General features: G+C 43.0%; 1 protein-coding gene across 1 annotated transcript; it reads left to right on the top strand.

Annotated features, from left to right (window-relative positions):
• The first annotated feature begins 463 nt into the window (after nucleotides 1–463).
• On the top strand, nucleotides 464–17,614 carry LOC306694354 (msx2-interacting protein). The gene is made up of 15 exons (XM_079157158.1): nucleotides 464–587; nucleotides 1,799–2,113; nucleotides 5,267–5,743; nucleotides 5,878–6,032; nucleotides 6,599–6,799; nucleotides 6,976–7,127; nucleotides 7,212–7,337; nucleotides 7,444–7,557; nucleotides 7,642–7,755; nucleotides 7,845–7,945; nucleotides 8,244–15,594; nucleotides 15,837–15,905; nucleotides 16,011–16,205; nucleotides 16,296–16,454; nucleotides 16,617–17,614. Exons 1-15 carry the CDS (start codon nucleotides 505–507, stop codon nucleotides 16,746–16,748), a joined length of 9,744 nt encoding a protein of 3,247 aa, XP_079013284.1. The 5' UTR covers nucleotides 464–504; the 3' UTR covers nucleotides 16,749–17,614.
• The last annotated feature ends 406 nt before the right edge of the window (nucleotides 17,615–18,020 follow it).

The raw sequence follows: 18,020 nt of genomic DNA, 5'->3' as shown, positions 1-18,020 counted from the left end.
CCTTATAGACTTTATTCAACTTGAAAGGAAGAATTTAACTTATTAAATGATTAAACAAAAGTTAAGCTTTTATCCAACACTGGCACGTTAAATGATGATTGGATCTCCTTTTCTGCAACTGGGATGTATTATAATCAAGAACATTGATTACCTAAAAAAGCGAGTGACTCCGCGGACAAATACTGCTCGCGGGCTGCATGCAGTTCGTTGTTTTATAAGAAATCGCGTGCTCACTGTTGTGTGCATTCGTAACTGTCAAGCACGCGCTGTATACGAGCACGGGGCCGCGCAGCTCGCACCCAAAACCACCAGGAGCGAGTCTCACGCGCGTCCACGTGCATGGACCGAGGACGCATCAGCTAAAGCTAAACGGGCAGCAGGCTACAGGCCCAGATTATTCACGGCGTCCCCCCGTCGTTCATTTTGTTCAGGCGGACCTCCGACCGGCAGGGATTAGAAACGTGCATGATCATATGAGTGTGAAGGGGGGAACAATCGCGCAAAATGGTTCGGGAAACCAGACACCTTTGGGTGGGAAATTTACCCGAACACGTTCGAGAGGAGAAAATTGTGGAGCATTTTAAACGGTAGGTTACGCAAGAGGGATCCTCCGTTGGCCAAGCAGCGCGCGCTAGCTTCAGTACTAACGTTAGCCAGTTGCAACAGTCAGCCTGCGACTAATGCTAACACAGCTAACGTTAGCATTTCTTAAGTTTCACAAGTCGGGGTTTCCTATGTGCTGCCTGTGCTATGTTGCAGCGTAGCTATATTTGTTGAACTTATATTTTTGGTATGGAACCACTCGAGTGTAAATGTTACCGTTAATATAAACTGGCTAACTTTTGCTAAACCCAGTGGGCAAGTAGCTCGGTTTTCTAGCCACCGAGCTACCACCCAACCAACCATTTTGTGGGAAGTCGAGACGTTTACATGATCAGTACGAGCCAAAAGGCAGCTAACGTTAGCTGGACAGCAGGTCAAATAACATGAGATGACTTGTGCTATTTTAGCCAGTGGGAACGTGCGACTCGTGACGTTATTTCTCTGATCAACCGTGTTTGAAAAATATTGTTTAGAATCACAAATCTGCGACGACCAATAAGCTCACCGAGCTGATAACGAATGTTAGCAAGTTGTTGATCAGCTCGACGTCGGTAGCCATCACTATTGCTCACTTAAACTTGGCTAACGGACGCCGTGTTGTTTTCAAATAGGCCAATTTACATGTATATTGCAAACCAGGTTTTGCTCCCCATAGCCAGTATCCAAGTCCTTTAATATAAAGCGAGCTAAAAGCATAAACGTGTATGCTTCCCATTGTTTGTAGAAGTAATTTAAACCCATATAGGCTAATGGTATGTCTTAATCGTTTTGCTACGTTATGTAATGGCCCCTTAACTCAACACGCTCACATGCAACACAACACAGGAACATTACACCCAGTCATAGTTTACGAGTCCTACTGTGGTACAGCCTTACTAGCTAGGGGTCTCGTGCTTTTTATAGCTGTTAAACGCTGATATTTGACATGTGTTAGGTCCCAGAGGGATCTTTGGTTTGTTTAGAAACCGTAACACTCCCAACAATACTTGTAACATGACGTTTAGTCATGAGCATAACAATTGCAGACAGTTTTTTGCTGTTAAGTGGTCAAAAAAGAAACATTAATGTTAAGTTACTTTGGTAATTGGAGGTAAATAATTACCAGGCTCTGGCATACAGAGAAACTGCTACAATTTCTCTACTCTTAGCCGGTGCATGTGTAATTTCCTCTTTGTTTTCGTTGTAATTTCCACAGGTATGGACGTGTGGAAAGTGTCAAAGTCCTGCGGAAGCGAGGGTCAGAGGGTGGTGTGGCAGCCTTTGTGGATTTTGTGGATATCAAAAGTGCGCAGAAGGCTCACAATGCTGTCAACAAGATGGGTGACAGGGACCTTCGGACTGACTACAATGAACCTGGGTCAGTCCCTAGTGCTGTTCGGGGCCTTGAAGACAGCTCACCCTCGAGCAGTCGAGACGTTACAGCATTCACTAGGGGAACAGTTGGTCCAGTGTTTGGCCCACCTGTTTCCCTTCACACCAGAGAGGGACGTTATGAACGGAGAATAGATGGGTAAGTGGACACGGCCTCCCCATACAATCCAGGGGAAACTAGGTATTGGATAGGTGTAAAACCGTAACACATAGTGGGGTTATGTGTGAGGGATAGATGCCTCAAGGGGGTTGCACAAAGGTAATTAGGGATCGTTCCACTTTTCATCATAATTGACTCGCCTTTCCCATGGGATCTAATTAAATTAACTACACATTATCATTTGGTAAGTTAACTATAATTCAAGGTTTGACATCTGGTTTGGATATTACATCTGTGAGGAATATCCTGGTGAGTTTTGGATTTATTACATTTTGTGGGGAACTACCGTGGGGATCTTTTGGATACTTTTCAAACATTTTCCTCCTAAATATGGGATCTAACCTCGATTTTACTTGGAATCGCTTGAAAGTGGAAGTAAATCCCTATTATAAAGGATGTACTTTTCTTTGAAGAATCTAGTCAGGTAATATATCGTTATGTCAAGGATCTCCCATCTCGGGTGGTCAGTTTTTTTTCCTCTTGGCTACTGGCGATGGATGGACTAATTTTACCATTTTTTTGCATCTGTGGATACAGCTTGTTCTGGATTTAAAGTTTTCAACAAGTGGATGGAAGAACTTCACATTTGTTACACATCACAAGAAAGACCGATGTAGTGCATATATTCTAGGCTATCTCAGTCATTTTAGGGTGAGATTAACTACATGCAATAACCAATTTATGTCCCAAATACGGAAGCTATTACAAGAAGACTTTGCAAGAACACGGAGGATCCGAACAACAAGATTGTGGAGCTATTCTTGTTTAGGATTGATGGCCATGAAGACGCATGAAGACAGCCTAGTTGGGATGTACCCTCCTGGATGTACGCACATCCATGTTGGATGTACTGATGTGGGCCCTAGTGTGGATAGGTGTAGCAACCATTTATCTGGATTACTCGAGTGTGGATGTAGCTGTGTAAGGCCTGAGCTCGATGAGGAGAAGAGCACTTTAGAGTATGTTAAAGAGAGCTGAAGACAACTTTTACCAAGTAACTTGAAATGTTACTGCCAAAAGATGAAGCTTTCCAGTACGTACACCCCATAAGATCCTTGGATTGTGGAATTAAGATGCCTGTGAGCCCACGAGGAGTTTATATGCTGTGATCATAGTGTCTGCGAGTCTACACGCTTGTATGATTTTAAACTACTTGATATTATCGGTGGAACATAACTTTTGGAACTTACTGACGTACAAGATTGATCCAGTTGGATGTATCTTCCATTTGGGCACCAACTTACTCTATAGTCAACCTGGAATTCCCTCAATTACCCTGAAGTTCATCATATTTTTTTTAAAATCCATATTTATTTATTACGGTCTTATGTTACTGTAGTTTTTTTTTTTTTTTTTAAACACAAATCCATAAAGAGGTCCATTTCTGTGATTGTTTTGTTTTTTCCTTTTTCCATCCAGTGAAGAGAATTAAGTAGCCTAACTGTGGATTATACATCAACAACCTACTGGCCTGGTGCTCCACAGTATTTGAAGATAACGTGCAGTGCGATTCAAGAGATCCGTTTTTGCCTAATTAGATCAATTGATTTTTCCCCCTTGGTTTTTTATTCGGGCTCTCACATTCTGATCCACCTAGAATTTATTTGGATTAGTTTCGGTTACTTCTTTCCAAAAAGGTTGGTATTGCTCTGCCCTCTGCATATTTTCTTTCTCTAACATTCCTTAGTGCTTTGTCTAATATTAGGTTTTGCACTGCTTTTAGGGAAAAGATTGATTTGATGCAACAGAGGAGAGAACATCTGTTTTATAAAATGCATATATAATACATATATGTAATTGTCATTTCTTTATGCAAGTGCCTCTTTTTTTCCAGCATCACATAAATACTACAGTATTTTCACATTAAGTACATCTATCTGAACTGCATGGCATTTTTAAATTTCAGTACCACTGAGCTCCTCGATGGGAGAATTGTACGGTTGAATATTGAAAAGAAATGTTTTATTTTTAATATTTTCTTTTTCTTACCAGCAATAGTTCATGAACAGTCAACCTCTGAAATCAGCTCCCCTGGACACCCAGAGCAGCCAAATGTGCTTAATGTTATTGCAAATGAAAGTAATTGAAACACACTGAGAACAGCATTTCAACATTGTATGAGTAGATCTTCATAATGAAACAAAGAAGGTAGTACTGACAAAGTCTGGGGCGGCTTTGTTTCACGTGACTGTTTATGAAATTACAGTATATTAAAGTGTGCTTGTTGGCTGTCAGAAAATGAAATGTAATTTTAGGCTGTTGACAGTTAAGCAGCGCCACAAAAGTAAAGTCAATTTTATCTATAATAGCCCAATATCACAAATTTGCCTCAGAAGGCTTTACAATCGGTACAGCATATGGCACCCTCTATCTGTTAACCTTCGTCTGTAATAGTGTTTACAGTTTACAGACAGTGTCAGCATTTGATAGGTTTACCCCATTATGTCATATCTTAATGAATCAAATAGTTTGACCTATTTGTTGTGAGGAATTATTTTTCTAATCATAAAGAAATGCTCTAGTGCTGAAAAATGAGAAAACAAATGTATATATATATATATATTAAAAGTTACATGAATGAAAATATGCAACTTTTGTTGTGAAACTTGTGGCTGAAAAGTTAAAAAGCAGTTTGTTATAGTTACTGTGAGGAACTTTTAATTGGTTATAAAACCCTTATTTATTTAACACTTGTGCCTCTTTATGACCAACATAAGTAAACAAGACCAGCCCACCATGGACAGACCCAGATCCAGCTACGCTGCTGCTGGTCGTAAGTGAATGAAAGTGAAAGTTCCTCGTAGTAACTGTTATCAAAGTTGAGCACTTCTGTTTTCTTAATTGATCAACTGGAACCCAATAGAGAAGATCAGTGACCAAAAATTTACTGAGACAGGCTAATACATTTTGCTACGGCAAGAATGAAAGGATCTCTACATCATTAAGTATCAAGCTGCACAACTTATCTGGCCTCCTCTCAGCTGTGTCCTTGCTGTACCGACCATTTTGATTTTCGCTGTTGTGCTCTTAAATGTCATATTTTAATAGGAAATTGTTGTTTTTCTTGACTTTTTTTCGACATCCTCATAGTAATTCCTTTTTCCTCCTCTCTACCCTGTTCTTATTTCACAGTAGCTCAGAAAGCCGTGAACGTGCGTATGACCACAGCCCGTACGGACACCATGAGCGCAGTGGCACTTTCGAAAGACAGCGTCACTACAACGCTGATTATTACCGTGATCGTTCCATGTTTGCTGCTGCTGGCCCAGGAAGCAGTGCTATCGCGGGGAGCTTTGAGGCAACAGACCCACATTTTGACTCTAGAGTTCGAGACCCCTTTACGCTGACTAACTCTACACGACGTGACCTATACAGAGATGACAGAGGACGACGGGTTGATAGAACCTACCATCACCGCCGGAGCCGATCATCTCATTCCTCACAGTCGAGGCACCCTTCCCCACAACGGACCACGGGACAAACACCCAAAACGCCTCATTCCCCTAAAAGAGCTCCTTTGTCCCCCGGGAGAGGTCCACGATCTCGATCCCACAGCAGATCTTCGAGCTCTGATTCTGTCAGCAGCACCAGCAGCACGGGCAGCGGCAGGTGTGGCATTTATGTTACGATTTTAAAGCTTCATGGGAAACATGAACGGGTATCAACAAATGCTATTTAAAGTCAGACCGACAAGTGTCTAATTGTTCTTTTATTTATTTATTTATTTATTTTTGTGACGACAGCGATTCAAACAGCAGCTCCAGTGATGGTTCTCGGGCGCACTCTGTTCAGTCTTCAGCGACACACGCCCCGACTCAGTCTTCTATGGGGCTTGACTCGGATGAGCCACGCAGAAGCTTTGGAATCAAAGTGCAAAACCTACCAGTGCGCTCCACAGGTGAGTTTCTACATGTCAGCCTCTCTCACAGAGTCATACCAATAACCATTTTTACCTCTCATACTCACTCAGAAGTATCAATACATTGTCATGTCCTGAAAGGGCCAGAGAACACCATCTTATCCATACAATGTATAAATTGCTTTTGTCAGAACTTGGAAGCAAAGTGGACATAAGTGCACACATCATAATGTAGATAAAACAAATCCAAATTAAGTTGCACAGGTGATCATGTGATTTGGTTTCAGGTTCCTGCAAATGTGCGTTTCTGTTGGTGTACAGACATCTTATTTTAATCAAATTAACTTTGTGTTATGGACTTGAGGATGGAGACCTGAACTGCTGTTGAAATTTCTGTTTATCATGTTTATCATTATCTGCCATTAGTAGCATATTTACCTACTCCTACAAACGTTTAAATTGTTTAAACATTTTTTTTTTTTTTAAAGGTACTACATAAAATGTACAATAACGAGGCTAAATGTGATAGAACAGTACAGGTTTTCAGTACTCTTTTTGAAGATAAGCATTGGATAGTAATCTTTTTAATTTTTTACCGTCCACAGACACGAGTTTAAAAGATGGACTTTTCCATGAATTCAAGAAACATGGGAAAGTGACCTCAGTGCAGATCCATGGAGCTTCAGAAGACCGCTATGGTTTGGTGTTCTTCAGGCAACAAGAGGATCAAGAGAAAGCCCTCACTGTCTCCAAAGGAAAGCTCTTCTTTGGCATGCTTATTGAAGTCACGGCCTGGAATGGCCCAGGTAATTGATAACAAATATACAAAACAGCAGTGTGATGAACACTTGGTGCCAACAAATGAATTCAGAAAACATTATTACATAAAAGTCTGTGTTTTTGTGCTGATGTTGGAGAATGTGAGCTCGACATTTAGCAGCATGTCAGTACTATTAATGATACACCTCGTCCTTCCCCTCAGAAACAGAGAGTGAAAATGAATTCAGGCCCTTGGATGGGCGGATAGATGAGTTCCACCCAAAGGCCACAAGGACACTGTTTATTGGCAACCTTGAGAAGACCACCAGTTATCAACAACTCCTTGACATTTTTCAACGCTTTGGAGAAATTGTGGTATGCTACCATTTGACTGGACTGTAAATTGGTCCATTTTACGTTTGATACGGGTCTCTAATTGTTCTGTCTTTTCTCCTCAAGGACATTGACATCAAGAAAGTAAATGGAGTTCCCCAGTATGCCTTTGTGCAGTATTCTGATATTGCCAGTGTTTGCAAGGCCATTAAGAAGATGGATGGAGAGTATCTGGGAAGCAACAGACTAAAGGTAGTGTTTTTACAGTTAACAAGAGTATAATTTCTGCTCTGAGTAGGTTTTCAATCTAATGTATTCTGTGTATATAACACAGCTGTTGTTCCCTTTCTCTTTGAAGCTTGGGTTTGGGAAGAGTATGCCCACTACGTGCGTTTGGCTCGATGGTTTAGCAACCAGTGTCACAGAGCAATACCTCACGCGTCATTTCTGCCGCTATGGACATGTAGTTAAGGTAAGGTGTTGTATTTTCTCTTGCTTAAGTTTTAATACGGTATAGTTTACAAAACTCTAAATGTATCATTTTGTCCTTCTTTAGGTTGTGTTTGATAGATTGAAAGGGATGGGCCTCATCTTGTACAACAACACAGATTTTGCTCAGGCAGCTGTAAGGGAGACCAAAGGTTGGAAGATTGGTGGCAATAAAATAAAGGTAAACATTAACAATTGAGTTTGTTAGTGAAACATATTTTTAATGTGTATATGTATTTGTGGACAACTTATTTAATTTATTTGTTAAAGGTGGATTTTGCAAGTCAAGAGAGTCAGATGGCATTCTACCGATCTATGCAGGCATCCGGTCAAGACATTAGAGAAATCTATGAAATTCCTGCTGAACGACGGTAAATTTCCCATAGATTCAATTGCATGCATGATATATCAGTTATATATGTATTTTGGAAATGTCAGAAATATGTCAATTGATAAAATTGCTATTTTAAACCGTTCTTTCAAATTGAATTAACCCTGATAAATATATGTCTAATGTAAAGTGAAAATCTTTAGAATAACAATTCCGCAGCAAAATATTTTAGCCCTTCTTCCTAATCTGAAAGTGACGGTGCTACTTTATGAAAAGATAAATGATTTAGTTTAACAAATGTCATTGCTTGTCTCCCATTCTCTCCATTCACTCTACAGAGAGGAACGCAGACCTCCATACCATGAATTTCCTGCAGATAGGGCTTACTATGAGAATATACGAACAACCCCTGGCATCTATCCAGAGGAAGCTCGAAGAGACTTTGCTGCTCGCAGCAGAGAACGTTTTCCTGAACTGGAACACTATCAAGGGGAGCACTTTGACCCACGTTATCACGAAGACCCAAGAGACTACCGGGATTACAGAGACCCCTTTGAGCAAGACATCCGAAAATACACATATATTCAAAGAGAGCGAGAAAGAGAGCGAGAACGTTTTGAGGCTGACCGCACCAGGTGGAGCCCTTCCCAACCGAGGCGACCCGTTACTCCTACAGTGTCGCCTTCACCATCTGAGCGTGCTCCCAGAGACCCAGAACGTCGGGTTTTCAGCCAGTCCTCTGAGCGAAGTGGTAGTGTGAGTTCAATGTCGCCACCACACTTTGATAAATCTGAAAAGACCCTGCTGGAACTTGCCACGAAGAGTGATAAGACCAGCCAACCAGATCGTGTGGCAGGTGCTGAGAAAACCAAACGTGCAAAACGAAAAGACAAAGGTGACAAAGACAAAGCTGAGAAGATTAAATCAAGGAAAGCAAAGGGGCAATCCCCATCCAATCCACTACCCGAACCAGAGCTTGAGACAAGTTTTGATGGAGGTGCTGGAAGAGGACGGGGATCAGACCAGGATGCTCTTGAGAAGCAGAAAAGTAAAGGGGATGGGGAGTCTCTTACTGGAAGTCAGTCGTCAACTGCTCATCATGACTCTGTAAAAAGTGAAAGATCTGAAATGAGTAAAGGTGAGAATTCAGACTTGGATGGAAAAAACAGACTCAAGAAACATCTAAAGCCTGACGTTGGAAATGATGGGAAAGATTCATCAGTGGATTCAGATCGCCTTGCTGCAAGAAAAAGGCGCTTTGCTGATTCCGGTGGCAGGACTATTCGTCAGAAAAGAAGCAGGCATGAGGAGGAGGATGTTTTTCCCTCTGAGTTTGGTGCTAGTGCTACATATTCGAAAGAGTCGGACACTGACAAAAACAAAGATTCACAACGGAGAGATTCAAGACTCAAAGCTGAAAAAAGTGGCACTCAGAAGGATGGTCAAGAGGACCTTAGAGGGCAAAGAGAGAAGTCGGAGGGATCTTTGGATCCACTGGAGTCAAAACGGCATCCAGGGCACACTTCATCCCGAAGGTTTTCCCATGAGGGGATTCCAGACCAAAGCAGTACAAGAGAGCAAGAACACCTCACTGCTTTCAAATTTGGTGCGCCGAATGCTGACTCTGACAAAAGCGGTAAAACCAAGGAAGACTATGTTGATATTGACCTCTCTCAGAGTTACCGCAAGCAAATGGAACAAAATAGACGGTTGCACCAGCAGCAACAGCAGCGCGAGTCTGACAAATCTGACAAACCAGGAAGTCCTCTAGGAAGTGAAGCAGAGGACTTGGAACATCGCAGTCTTGTGCATGAAGTTGGTAAACCACCTGAGGATGTCACAGATAATTTCCCATCTCACAAACTAAAGAAACTAGACCACTTTGAAACTGACCCAGGAATTAAGAGGGAGCGAGTCTACAGGAGCTTTAGACAAAAGAGTGAAGATCCTGACTGGAACAACATCTCCTCTCCAGGACATCAACACTTCCCTCACCATGTGGATGAGGACTTCGTGGACCCTTCTCAGAAAGAGTTATGTCGAAATGAGGAAAAGATTCACCCAGATCTGGAGCTATTAGTCAAAAGGACACATAACACACCGGCAAACAAGCCAAACACTCCTTCACTTAGTGTGGAAGAAGAGCAACAAAAGAGATGGGAGAGCCGAGTTAAACAAGACTTGTTACCTGACCTGAACTTTTCTAGAAGTCTAAGTAAGAACATTCACAATCGCAAGCGTTTGGAATATGGTATTTGGCATGACTTGGAGCCCGGGGAAGTACGATCCGACTCTGAGGAGGACCGAGAGAACAAACCCCACTCTCCCATGCCGTCCACATCTATGCCTTTTACCGAGAGGCCACGGGTTGACAGGTTTTCAGACCCCAAAGTAGCACATCTTGAAAGAAACAAATTCTACTCCTTTGCTCTTGATCAAACTATCACACCCGATACAAAGGCTCTGCTCGAACGTGCAAAATCTCTCTCCTCTTCAAGAGAAGATAACTGGTCATTTTTGGATTATGATTCTCACTTTTCAAGTTTACGCAACAGAAAGGACACTGAGAAGGTAGAATCGGCACCGCGACCTACACCTTCCTGGTACATGAAAAAGAAAAAGATTCGAAGTGGATCCGAAGACAAAGTTGATGACAGGAAAGAGGAACCTAAGCCAGAGGAACAGGAACGCAGGGAACTCTTTGCCTCACGCTTCCTTCACAGCCCCGTCTTTGAGCTGGACTCTAGGCGACTTCAACACTTGGAACGCAAACATGAAGAACCTGAACATACGCAAAACCAGCAGCCTGGTCAGCAAGGGACAGGAGATGGTGAACTTGACTCGGGGCCAGTTGTCCTTTTCCATAGTCGGTTTTTGGAACTCACACGACTGCAACAGCAGAGGAATAAACCCCATCAGCTGCAAGAGGCAAAAGTAGACACGGTGCCCACAGATGAGATTAAAGTGGAAAAGGCACCTGTTCAAGAGCAACACGCTTTGCAGTCGCCTGAAACAATGGAATCTATCACGGAGCCAGAAATTAAACCGATCAGTCCTGCTGAAGAACTGATCGCTGAACCCAGAATCATACCAACTTCTGTAACCCAATCTGTGGTCCAAGACTTTCCTCCACCAGAAGAGAAATGTGTTGCATTAATCCGAGCCCCTCTATGTACCCCTGTGTTTGTCATAAAGGAAGAGATAAAAGAAGAAGTGAGAGAAAATGAACCCGTCATACCCATGCACCACCCATTACCTGAGGCACCATCTGACACTGAACCTGCACAAATAGCAGCACCTGAACCCAGTTTTTTAGTGGATAGATGTAAACTGTCTCCATCTGAAGGGAAATTGGATATTCCTGAGGATGTAAAACCTCTCTGTATTGAAAAACCATGCCGGCGTGATTCTCACGATGAGTTTGTTAGCATTTCAGAAGCAGAGCTGGATCCTGAGACAACACAACCAGAAGTGCCTGAAGCTACTAGTCCCACAACACCTAGTCTTCTAGAGGAAGAGAAAGAAAGCCACACTGTTTGGAAAGCAGAAGCAGAGCCCGAGGTAGAGAGAAAATTTCAAGTTAGTAAATTGCAGATGCCCATTGATAATGACACAAGTGACGAGCCAGTCTCACCTCAGAAAGAGCATAAAACAAAAGAAATGAAAAATAAAAAGTGTAAACAGTCACCTGCTCAAGTTTCTCCACTTCCCATCATATCAACACGCAAGAGTGAGCGCATTGACAAAGAGAAGCTGAAACGTGGATCATCCCCAAGAGCTGAATCAAGGTCCACAGGCAAATCTCCTATTCATGGATCAGAAGCTGATATGTCCGAGCCGGGCATATCCGCAGGCAGAGCAAGACGAAGGAACGTTAAATCAGTGTATGCCACTCCAGTTGAAGATGATGCGCCAGTTCGTTCTGGAAAAGAAACGGAGTCACCGCGATCTGCGCGAAAGCGAGGTACAGACAAAGATGCAACACAACAACAAAATATCGAACAGGATCCACCTGCCCCAACCCCTACAACTAAACGGGGCCGTCCTCCCAAGAATCGCAGACAAGGCGATGAGAGTTCAACAGTTAAAGTCGAAAAATCTAAAATGGACAATAAAGATACAGATTCAAATGAATCTGAAGGCGGGGAACGAATTCCAACAGTATCAAAAGGAAAAACATCCCCTCATGGCACAAAGAGTTCATTGAATCCAATGTCAACAGTCCTAGGATCTGGATCAACAAGGAAAGGGGAAAAAACTGAGGTGGCTGATGATGATCAGGAAATGGATTTCACAGATGAAGATTCCTTGGCTTTGCAAGATTCATCAAGTTCATGTAAAGAAGATCCAACTATAAAAGTTGACCAAAAGAAAGAGGAGAAAGACAAACAAGGGAAGGAATTGGGCAGAAATAAAGATGTTTTCCATGAAAAGGCTTGTGAAGGTAAATCAAATGGGGAAGAGACAGATTCCCAAGTCTTAGAAGAGAAACCCACCATGGAAAAAGACAGGATTGTTAGAGGAAAGACCAAGTTGACAAGGACTCCCAAGTCTCCTGTTCTTAAGAACCTCAAAATCAGACTGAATGTGACGGAGGTGAAGGATCTTCTTCAATTAGGGGATGATGAACAAGAAGATTCTTTAAAAAAGTTAAAACCTGGTGACCAGAGTGATCATGTTTCAAAGTGTACTAATGCCGACAAAGGCGAAAAGGAAAATGCCACTTTGGAAAACAACGAGCTTCTGGAATCGCCAAAAAACTTAATTTCACAGCTGGAATTGGAGCAGGCTCTGAGAAACATTGCTAAACTTACAGATCCAGCTTTCCCAACAGAACCATCGACGCCACCCGTCCCGCAGACAGAAGTGAAAAGTGAGCCAGAGGAAGAAAAGCCTTCCAATCCTGCTAGCGAGACAGAACTCATGGCTGCTATTGACTCCATAACCGCTGAAGATGGAACTGTATCAGCAGCTCCAGCAGCTCCATCAGCTTCAGCAGCTCCAGCAGCTCCATCAAGGGCAGATGTAGGTTCAGAACCTGAACCAGACTTGATTTTGCCTGCCAAGGAAAAAGAACCTGAGACAAATGTACCTGCTGTACAGGAGGAGGCTGTCTTATCTGCCACACCCAAAAAGGGCACCAAGGGAAGACCTCCTAAACGTTCTAAAGGCCCAAAGCAAGTAAAAAAAGATTCAAAGGAAGGACCTTTAATAAGTGAGGAACTGACAACTCCTTTAGCAGATAGCCCACCTTCCAGTATAAAGACTGTTCCTGCAACAACTCCATCAGCAGCAACTGCTGGGGTTATTACTTCTACGACATGGAGGCCAGAACCGGAGCCTTTAGCTGTCAAGGTTTCAGATGTAAACGCAGAGTCTGAGTCATCTTCTGAAGAACCGATTCAACATCTTAAATCTGTTAACCCCCAGTCTAAGAGTCAAATATGCCCAAAGCCTCAACAGGTGCCACCTGAATGCATCTCCCCTTCCCTGTCTCCCCTAGCCAACAGGCCAAATATCAGACCCATTCAAACAAGTAGAATTCCTGTTTCTCCACCAGATTGGCGCCATCAGGCTAAAGAGACCGTAGTCTCCTCTTTACCTCTCATGCCGTTGGCGTCCAAGGAAAACCAGCCTTTACCCTCAGACTCTGAAAACATGGATATAGATCATGGCACAAGTGACTTGAGGCAGATTCTTATGAAACATAAAAATATTTCGTTGCCAGGCAGTAGTTCTATTCAGAGTAATCTACCCACCCTGCGAGATCAGAACCCCTCTGAAAGTAATACTCAATCCGCTGTTGTGCCAAATAAGTCACCACTTTCTGGTAGTGGGATGGCAGCTCATCCAGCTACACCTATTGTTCGAGCTCCAGCCTCACTTTCATCTCCTGAGACAAAGTCTGTGATCTCTGTTATTGCGTCCACTGCAACCTCTGTTATCAGTCGTGTTTGCAACCCTCCTGAGCCTGAGGACAAAGTAAACATGAACATTGGAAATCCCTGTGTTGACATGACTCTACCCAAACCAGCCTTTAGGCCCAGCAAAGACGATGCTGGATCATACCACGGACCATCTGTTGGGGATGGAAGCGGAAGTGCTGCGCGCTTCATTGTCGAAAGCCCTACTCTTGGAACAGGGTCTTGTCCAGGTCTGAGAGTAAATACTTCTGAAGGAGTGGTAGTCTTGAGCCACTCAGGCCAGAAAACAGAGGGACCACAGAGGATTAGTGCAAAAATAAGTCAGATCCCACAGGCAACAGCAGGGGACATGGAATCTCAGCAGCTGGTGTCCATGCCCCAGATAAAACAGGAAATGTATGGTCATTCTCATTTAGGACTTCAGAAGGGGCCTTCATTGCAGACAGATCTCGGGCATCCTGGTAAGACGCAGTCAACATTGTCTTCTATTAAACAAGAAAGTACTGGTTTGGAAAAGATGGAATCTACTTACCAGTCTGGACCTCAAGGGGTAGTGAAGCGTCTCACACAGGGTAGCCAGCAAGTAATGAGTTACCATCAAGATTACATGCCAATAAAACATCAAAAGAAAATGGACAGTGGTGATCCTCACAGTACGGATGGAGCTAAACCGACTTGGACCTCCGCTATAAGTCCTGCAATTAGCCCCCATTTGCCCTCTCCACCTGGCAACCATGTAGGATTTGTTACATCGGCTGGTGACAGAGCAACCTCCCACATCAGTGGGATCAAACAGGAGCCGCGATCCCCTCGCAAGTCAGGTCATCCACACACTCAGTTTACTAAAGTGTCCTCTCCCGTAGGCTCCTCGTCACCTAAGGGCCTACCAGTGATGTTATCCACCGGCCTTCCTGCCATGCAACAGTTTATTACCGGTGTACACCATGCAGAGCAGTCGGTTATCATGCAACCTCACAGTGTGCCCGGAGGCTTGGGACGGATGTCTCCTCACCGCGTTAACCAGTCACTTCCAGTGGGGCATCTTGTCCAAGGAGACGTTCGGGTCAATACTCCCCCTCTCTCTGTGATGAGCTATGGGATGCACAGTGAGCCTCTCCCCTCTTGGTCTGGTCCCATCCAGTCACAGCCCACCTCACCCCAGGCTGTCGGCAGAGACAAGGTTCTCAAGGTGAACCCCGGTTCTTTGAGGGGTCACGACGGGGAACAGGAAGAACCCAGACGCTTCCACCAGGCTTCAGGAAGACAGTCTGCTACGCAGTTAAAACCGGAGGCTATGCAGTCGGATCCTCGCGGGCCTCTGCGGAGTGTCCCGTTAGAAACGTACATGGCACAAAGAGATATGCGTGTCCTCTTGCACCAACAGGGAGAACGATTGGCCACTGACTCTCATTCTGGACACATTCAAGAGACCCTTCCCTCTTCTTCTGCATCCTCCAGCCTGCCCTTAGCTTTGTCTCCAAGAGCACATGTTCTGCCTAAAGGTGTGTCTGAGAAGGATATAACCAAGCCATTAGAGGCAAAGAGACCACACTCTCCTCTTCCTAAAGATGGCATGATGGCGATCAGACAAACCGGGCAAGCTATGGCATCTCCCCAGAGAGTTCAGCTAATGCCACCAGGATCTAGTGGCTCATTCCCAGAGTATACTGGGATGTACTCCAACCCGAGAGGCATTCATTCTCAAATACCAGAGACGTCTCCTGTTGGACTTAACCAGCCACCACTGACTGTCACACCAACCATGGTGAGTTCACTGCACTTAACACACACATAACAGTCCTGGAATATCCTGGAATCCTTCCAGCATGAATGTTATTCGTAATGTTCAGTTTTTTAGAGAGCTGTAGATTTAACTTCATGGGCATTTTGAAAGCTGTGGTTTTTGGTGATAAGCCAGGCTGCCAATAATACATGCAAATGTGGGTTTATATTTTCATATTGAAGAAACTGTTCATGACGCATTACACTATTGTCTCCAATCCTCAGGGTGCCGACCCCCAGACAAAACCAGATGGCAAGATGTCGCAGCCGGTTAATATGGTGCAGTTGCTGACGGTAAGACAAAACTCATCAGTATAAATTGTGTTCAGGGTTGTGTATCTGAACAAGAGCTGTCTTTGTCTGACATACTTATCTTTGTTTTGTCTCACATTTAAACAGAAATACCCTATTGTGTGGCAAGGCCTGCTGGCACTGAAGAACGACACAGCTGCAGTCCAGTTGCATTTTGTGTGCGGTAACAAAGCTTTGGCTCATCGGTCTTTGCCGCTTCAAGAAGGAGGCGCGTTGCTTAGGATTGTCCAGAGAATGAGGCTCGAGGCTTCACAACTAGAGAGCGTAGCCCGGAGAATGACGGTACGGGTGCTTTTGTCTTACTCCCATTGAGTCATTTTTTTCTGTTTCCTTAAAAGGAGTCTAACAACATTTACATTGTTCTCCCTCCAGGGAGACACCGACTTCTGTCTTCTCCTTGCTTTGCCTTGTGGACGAGATCAAGACGACGTCCTAAACCAAACGCAAGCTCTTAAGGCCGCTTTCATCAACTACTTGCAGGCAAAGTTGGCTGCTGGTATCATTAATATCCCCAACCCAGGTTCCAATCAGGTGAGACATGACTGCTAGTGTTCAGGTTTTTCCCAATTATGTGTTGTAACTTAATATATTTAATAATGAAATATACATACATTAGTGAAAAGAATCTCACAAACAATGCACATAAGTGATTGTGATTTTAGTAATTGATTTTTTGTTCCTTTGTTTTTCCAGCCTGCCTATGTGCTACAGATTTTCCCACAATGCGAGTTTTCCGAGAGCCACTTATCTCAGCTGGCCCCCGACCTTCTCAACAGGATCTCCAGCATCTCACCACACCTCATGATTGTCATCACCTCTGTGTAACCGTCACTGCTGGGAACCGTATTATCAATGGACGTTCTTGCGGATGAGCCTCAGGAAACCAGAGGAATAAGAGAACTTGTTTTTTTTTTCCCTTGACACAATGGGAATGTGTAGGATGATACCCTATCAACGCTTTTTGTTTTAAGTGTTTTTTTTTTCTTCTTTTTTTTCGCTCCCGTCGGGTGTGTTTGTCCTTCTCAAAAGAACTCGGAGATCGACAAACCAGTATCAGTCTTATTTGACCATTTCTCTGCTGTATTTCTATTTATTGGAGTTTTATTTTAATGTTCAAAGATGCTCTGAAGAAAAAAAAAATCAGGATGTTTGATGAACGAGTGACTATCTTGGTGGCCTTTTTTCTTTCATCTGTCTTTTATTGATTGTCATATTCATTTCTTCACAAGGGTGGATCATAGAAGCCTTTGCCCCGCATTGGCTAAAAAGACATTTCAACATGTAATTTTAAATAATTATGTACAGACTATCTTGCCCAGGCTTTCTTTTAGCGGAAGAATTAAGTGTAAAACTCTGGAGACCCTGTAGAGGACCATGTTCGTTTAACCAGCTCTGCTCTTTTTCTCACAATACTGAAGCAGCACCTGCCTTTGCAATGAACAAGCTACATTATGATTTGGGAGTTTTTGAATACAGGACTTGTAAATATTTTAAATATTTAAACTTTGACAATGGAACTTGGACAACTTAACAGAGACTTGAACTCTGGGACAAACCAGAACGCTGAGTGTGTGAAATTTAGATGGATATCCTTGATTTTTGGGTGTAAATACTTGTAACACAAGAAGGTTGGTAAACTCTCCTGTGGAGTCTGCTGATTGCACTTCATATTTTGTAACTCAAATAAAACAAACTCAAGAAAACTTTAATATTTAAGACATAATCCTTTGTTTATTTTTATGTCATGTGTTTTATTTGGTAAAAATGTCTTTATATTTTTATTGAGCTAAACCTTTAATGCTCAAGACATGCCGGTTATTAAAAACCAGGTTACATTTCATACAACAAAGGTTTACGTTAACATCAGAAGGGGTTGTTAACAGTGTGTTGAGTTCAAAAGCCAAATGTTACGGCACTTTGTATTATAAAATAGTCAAGCAGGGATTGACCAGCAGAATAAACATGAATTCTTTCAGGTAAACAATTATAAAACGGTGGCAATCGAATTGTCTCTGTTGCATAATCACCGGTTCATTTACATAAACACATTTTTTTCCAATTCCAATGTATTGGATTTGAATAGTTAAGTAACTGAGC

Source organism: Pholis gunnellus, assembly GCF_910591455.1.
Source record: "Pholis gunnellus genome assembly, chromosome: 3".
NCBI lineage: Eukaryota > Metazoa > Chordata > Actinopteri > Perciformes > Pholidae > Pholis > Pholis gunnellus.
Note: the sequence above shows the minus strand (reverse complement) of the source record. Positions and strands in the feature narration are given on the sequence as shown.